The sequence below is a fragment of the Coregonus lavaretus genome, assembly GCF_964263955.1.
Source record: "Coregonus lavaretus genome assembly, chromosome: 28".
NCBI lineage: Eukaryota > Metazoa > Chordata > Actinopteri > Salmoniformes > Salmonidae > Coregonus > Coregonus lavaretus.
In genome coordinates, this window is record NC_140015.1 from 9,155,529 (window position 1) to 9,162,618 (window position 7,090).

The window sequence follows — 7,090 nt, forward strand, 5'->3', positions numbered from 1 at the left end:
TCTGATGTCATTTCCCAAAAACACCAATTTTGAACATATGCAACTCATTCCAATAAAAACAATCGAGGTTATTCACCTATGCTTATTTACAATCAATTAGAAATATTACCATCCAAAAACTGCTATAGCATGGCGCATTTTCTTCAGATAGATTTAATTTCCAAAACACAAGAACGAAAAGAAATAAATTACATTTCATTATGATATTAGGCATGCGCTAACAATGTAAACATTTTTATTCTTAGACATGTAGGCTTGTTTTTCTTCGACAGATGTTATATCCTGTATCTAAGCGCATAGGACTAAATCATTTTATGGCATATATCAAAATGAGAGAGAGTGTAAAAGGGCGGGTAATTGTAGGCCCTTTTATTTCCACGTAAATGTTTAAAAACGTTCTACTGTTAGAATGCACAGTCATTAGTTGAAAGCAAGTAGGCTACAGGCCAATGGATCTACTGACCTTATGTTGGTAGAACAAACTATATAAAACTAGGCTTAAACCCAGTCGCAAACAAGGTTCCATCTTGAATGTGAACTAACATGTTGCATATGATGCTTCAATGAAATATATACATGTCGCGCTATCTACCCGAAAACACGTATTCCTGATTAATTTCCACATCAAGTAGTCTAAAATATTTACTCTCAGTAGCGGCTTAAACTCTTTAAGTTATGTTTTTAGCAATTACACAACGAAATAGTAACATTGGCCGCAAGGAAATGTTAAAGGATATATACTCCATAGACCAGGGTTCTCCAACCCTGTTCCTGGAGAGATACTGTCCTGTAGCTTTTAACTCCAACCCTAATCTAGCGTACCTGATTCTAATATTTAACTGGTTGATAAACTGAATCAGGTTCATTACAACTGGGGTTGGAGTGAAAACCTACCTAGTAGCTCTCCAGGAACAGGGTTGGAGAGCCATGCCATAGACCTTTCCATATGAAACCCTTATTAGGTTATAACGCACTTTTACGCACAAGGAACTTGAAGGTAAAATGATGCACATATAGAAAAAAAGAGATACATATAAGAGTGTGCATATACCTGTTGAGTTAGTATTTAAAGGGATTACAACAAATACATGGAACCCTGATCTTTTGGTAAATACGAACCAGACAAAGGGGCTCTGGGGGATGTGACGCTACAAGGATTTATAAATTATACACTAATAATAATAATGAAAATAGGCTAGAGCCTTTACACTAGGTTATTAATCGATTTACAAAATAACCTAATTGGGCAACTGAGTTGGGGAACTGCTGCTCGGATAATAAAATAATGTATTTATCGTGAAAGATCAGTTATAGGCCTAGCACCATCATTACGTACGGCGCATCTATGGAGTTGAACAGAGGAATGGAGCGAGAAAACAAAGAGATACGAATAAATGCAGGTCGCACACTCCCTTTAACTACAACCGTTTCTCTTATGTATTAATGACCACATGAAACCGACGTTTCAGCACCTCCATGCCTCTCCTGGTGAAGCCTTGGTGTCATGCGTAAAGCAATAAATAAGTGATAAAAGTAGTGCTTGAGAAAGAGCCGCGTGATTCCACCCTTCTTTCTACTGTATAATATATGCCATTTAGCAGACGCTTGTATCCAAAGCGACTTACAGTCATGCGTGCATTCATTTTATGTACGGGTGGTCCCGGGAAACAAACCCACTACCCTGGCTTCACAAGCACCATGCTCTACCAACTGAGCTACAAAGGACCAGAAGGGTTTTCTCTATTGGTCTGCGCTTCACTTCGATGTGGAAAATAATAAACACAAGCTTCCTGCACCCCCACTTTACCCATTCCAGTCCATGTATGCCTATTTAAGGAAAAAGTCACGAGAAAGCAGACTCTTTGTGATGGTGATGTTTTTAATGGCACTCCCCTTTTTTCTTAATCCTTGGGTTGGTCCTTATTCATTTTCTTCATTTTCATCCGTCGGTTTTGGAACCATATTTTGACTTGTCTCTCCGTCAAGTTCAGCGAGCGCGCTACCTCGTGCCTTCTGTCCCGGGTGAGGTACATGTTGAAGAGGAACTCTTTCTCGAGCTCGAGGGTTTGGTATTTCGTGTAAGGGCACCGCTTCTTCCGGGAAGACCGGGCATGCAACCAGTTGGCAGAGGGGTCATCTACAAGGGAAAGTCAGACAGTCACCTTTAGTAAATGGCAAACAAACACAGACCAGAATAGGCCCTAGACTAGCAAGCCTCATAAAGTCACAAAATACAAAAATGCGTGCGTAATAACAAGATTTCCATGCCCATGCCTTACATGATTGTGTTAAAGTGATATCAAAAGCCAAGGCTCATATTGCTCCAAATGGAACAGTGTTTGGTAATGTAATGGAGTAGAGGAGAGAGGAAAGTAGTCCCTCACCTCCCCTCAGGCCGAAGGTGACCTTGGTGGGTCTTGTAAATAGGTTTAGAGGATAGGCAGTTCCTTCACTGTACATGTTTACCATCAAAGTACTTCCTGGACCACAAGGTGTCTTTTGATATTGCCATAGCAATATCATAAATGGCAAACACAAGCTATCTACAGTAGACAAAGAGAATCAAAAAGGTACTCATGTCCTTCCCCAACAAGACCTTGAAAATCCCCCAGTTTGTGAGAAGTGCACTCTAAATGGGTGAAACACTTGGGTGTGTTGTTATCTCGTAAACTACGATTCTCGTTCTCCCGTTATTTTTTTGTCAGAACCGCCAATCATGGCAATGTACTCCACCCTTCAGCGTGGTTAGCAGGCCTCAGCCGAATGCAATTAGTGAAGAAAGCGCAGCATGGTTATGAGGAGAAGCTATCCTCCCCCAACAGAGCCAAAAGCATTCGAACTATGACAGAGCTATAGTGAGTAACAGAGGCTAGCCCAAACAAAAATGCAGTCCCCCTGAAATGCGGTTGCTTTGGAAAGTGGATTATCTCCTTTTTATTGGAAATGTTCCAGGGGAAATATTTCTTGCTGTCTCCGTGGAGACGCCTCTCCTCTCGGGTGGCTTTCTCCGGAATGCATGCTATGTATTTTCATGTAGGCCCATCTACATTTCCTCACAGTTGCTTTTGGTATAACATCACTGTGTACAGCCTGCATGTTGGGCTACCATGGCATTCAAATGGCCTTGAAAAGCTTAAACTGAGAATACCGTGATTACTCAAAAGACCGTGGGGATATAAATCTCCCAGGCATGGCATTGGATCGATTGCATCTGCAAGTGGACACAAATACCTGTTCCGGGGCACTGGAGGTAGAAGTGGGCTTTGTGACACGCAAAGTGGTGCTTCGCATTCCCCAAGTACATAATCACCCAGTGTCATTCATCCCGTGCAAAGTCAGGGCTTTTCCTGTCACTGCATGACAAACCATCCAGTGCTATCCCATAACGCGTACGGATATGTGAAGGGTTATAGCTTTGGCCAATGGATCCGGGCATTTCTACAGATGAAAAAATCTGGCCTCATTGAAGCCCATGGCCATTTCTCTTTGGCTACATATATGTAACCAATGTAGAGAAATCCAATCGGCCCATGCCCCTAGACACGCACTTTAATACCACATCAACTGTCTCCAATATCCTAAATCTTATGATGCAATCCTCTTTTTATCATGAAAGGAAAGAACCCCTCGGGGATTACTGATAACCCTGTAAAGCTATCCGTTGCCGGCGGACACGTCGGAGATAGAGGTGTGCCATCTAAATACTTATAAAACAGCTCCGAGACATGATCTGTAACAATACCCATTTAAGAGGGTATTGTCGTTGGATGATCATGTCTCTTTGCAATTTCACCTTAATAGTCTGAGAAATGGACCTTTCATATATGCCTAGAGAGATTCGTTATTGCATTTCTCTACATTAAGATTGCATCGTCTTTTATATTTTTTTCCCCAATTGTCCCAGGGAGCCAACATACGACAATTAATAGTGTTGTTGGCTGGTCTTATAACTTAATAAACTTCAGGGGCAATAACTTTTTTCACTCACGAGCCGCTTCTAGCACAAAGAGGGACGTGTAATTCCCAACTTCATTGCCTTTTCCCGTAGTTTATTCTGGAATGCCGCCCAGGGCAACACAAAGGGGAATTATGTTGCGCACCATCCATTAGAGAGTTCACGTTTGCGTGATCCCATTTTGTGGATTAAAATCAATGTCCGTCTCCACCGTCAGTCCATGCTACTCGAAATTGACCATCTGTCAAAACCTTGACCCATCCAATTTAGGTTAGGCCTTAGATAGCCTATATTTATGGTATATTTCTCAGTTTCCAGGTGCACCAAAACGTTACCGGGCGAGCACACACAGCCTATTTCAACAAGATTGCGCTGTGCGGAGTAGCACACATAAATAGGTTTCCACTCCGGCTTGGCTCCAGGCCTGATTAATAGCCAGCCTGATCTTATGAGGCAGTGTTGGTAAAGGAGAGAAAATTAATGCTATTCTGTCAAGGCAACCATAGGCATGGCTAGAACAGCGAGTCAACTGAGAGCGCAGTGACCAATAATGTCATATAGCTCAGACAGATGAGTCTGCTTGGAAAAAACCCAATTGTGAGTCTCACTTGGAAAATGTTTCAGATTTATTTTGTGGTGTTAAAGAGAGAGTCTTGCCCACTCAACAGTCCTAAAAGCATCAATAAAACTTTCTTTCCAGAGAATGTCGTCAATGCGGTTTCTTTGCCAAAATAATAATTCTTGCAAAAACGAACATATGGCCCAATCCCCCCACACTCCACCTTCTAAACGACATTAAATGGCTATACATAGACTACTGTCATCAGACGTTAACTAGAGTTAAGAGGGCCTTGCCCTGGTAAACCCTCATTTTGCATTGAAGAGGCTCTTGGCACATTGTTCAATAGAGGGACGTTTTTCTTGAGGTGTTGTTCAGTTATTACTGGATTTTAAAAAGCTGCTGACAAAATTAACTGCACTAAAGTGCAATTGAGCGCAGATAACCTGTTCTCAGAGACTGTGTGCCAAAACTTACACAACTCAGAGTTAAAAGGGCTGCAGTAAAATTATATTCACTCCCAGTTGGTCCTCAAAACTAAGGCAGGACAGCGCAGAAAACCGCGCACGTGAAATGTCGCACTACTCCAAAACAGAGTACCATCCATACCTTGACCTGATGTATGTATAAATGTATGATAATAATTCTAACGTAAACATACATAGTAAGTTAGATGCACACTACGGGACCAGATTTGGTAGTGAGCCTCTATGGCTCGCAATCTCTTTGTTCCTGTTTTATGACAGCATTAAAAGCTTTACAGACTGTTCACTTCCTCGTTTTATAACTTACTTTGATCTGGCCCTTCTTTGTCTTCGCTACCTTCACAAATATCCTTATTGTCCTCGAATCCGGAGCCCTGGCTGGAATTCATCTCTCTTGCCGAAGAGGATTCCAAAATGTACTCGTGTCCACCGATTTTGGGGGGTTCCCCGAGGTGTCCCAGTAGCGGCTCCATCTTGACCTGTCCCTGCCCGGGGAGGGACTCGGAGCGCGGGGCGCAGTCGAGCCAAGTGCGTATGTATCGGGTGTCGGTGGAAGGCACGGGCTGAGTCGGGATGTATGGATGGTAAACCGCTGGTAAGCCATTGGAGGCATGGGGGCTGAAAGGGCTCCAGGACGAGCTAAAAACTGGAGGTTTAGGCTGGAAGCTACAAGAGGGGAATTCGGGATGCTCGCCATGTCCCCTCGGTTGCCTGGAGTTGGAATACTGTACATTGGAAAACCTGGCTGAAGTCGGATCTTCGCTCTCGTGACTTATTATAGAGTCCACATAATAGTTGCTCAGAGTTCCAGAAATTGACATTCTCGGACATTATACAAAACACGGTTCATTGAATTGAAAACATGTAGGACAGAAGTCGTTTTTTTTACGCGACTCCCCTTCAACTAGCGCACGAACAAAGTAGAGCTGGGTTGCTGGGGCTGTGCGCTCGGAGCGAAATGATTGGTCAGACTTTTTTCACGAGCCTGATAAAGCGTCAATGGGGCGTAAATCAATCCGCCAAGGGGCTGCACCTCTCCTAGTACTGTACATATTTTCCTCTCTAAATAAATTGTCTTGTTTATGCAATATGCAAAATGGGTTGCATCAATATATATGTGGGTATCTATATTCTGTCGTAGAAATATCCAGTTAAATTATGCATCCCAAGGACATTATACATGCATATTGGAAACAATGGACGACAAATAAGCGACCACGTTATTTTCTTTATCAAACTGATACATGCACGCGTCTCATGGAACAAGGCCATTGAATACAATACGCCTTGTCCAATATATTACGTGTATGAATGCCCAATACATCATCAGAATCAAACTAACATCAGAATACTATTAAGGAGCCATTATTTCTCTATCACGTTAATCTCTGGATGTCTATCAAGGATAACGTTTTATGTTTCAAATCTTCAGGTTTTAGACCTTTATTAGTTTGTTTTCTTTAAACTTGCGTCTGAGTTTCCTCTGGTGTAGGAAACGTCTATGTTTATGCTTTATTGGAAGATTAACAGTAATGTTTCTTAACGAGCGCATTAAACACTACTGCGTGGCAATCCCCTGTCTTTATGGAAGAAACTACTTGAACTTTTTTGGTCGTTTAATACTATAATAAAATACTACATCAGGCAGCTTTGATTTTTATAGACCTGATATATTGCCTGTGGCGGGGACCGTAAACGACTCCGCTGTAGCATTTCTGCCACTGACAAAAACGCTCACTTCACACTCAGACACAAAAAGTAAACACGGCAGAAATGAGACTACACCAGGATATTCTAAAACCCAGAGGAAGATAACCATTTTACTCATACAGGGGAAAGCGAAGAAGACTCGTAAGTTAACGGTTTGGAGACAGTTAATATTTATTTCTGGCGGCTTTCCACGTATTGTGCATGACTTGTCACATTCAAGCGGGTCAAAGCTTTGGCCTCGGCCTTCACTGCTCTCTCTACCTTCCACTGGCTCCCGTGCTAGCAACTAATGCATTTCAGCTTCAGAACAACTTCTATCAAGTGCAAAAAGAACAGCAATATAGGAATACCTGCGGCTGATACAACGTTACCTTGTGTTTG

The 7,090-nt window shown here is 42.2% G+C and overlaps 1 protein-coding gene across 1 annotated transcript; it reads right to left on the reverse strand.

Moving 5' to 3' along the window:
• Window positions 1-1,901: 1,901 nt before the first annotated feature.
• LOC311103680 (homeobox protein Hox-B9a) lies at window positions 1,902-5,820 on the reverse strand (the record flags this gene model as incomplete). The annotated part of the gene is made up of 2 exons (XM_084145295.1): window positions 1,902-2,137; window positions 5,307-5,820. The coding sequence occupies 2 exons, from the start codon at window positions 5,818-5,820 to the stop codon at window positions 1,902-1,904; spliced, it is 750 nt and encodes a 249-aa protein (XP_084001421.1).
• Between the last annotated feature and the right edge of the window lie 1,270 nt (window positions 5,821-7,090).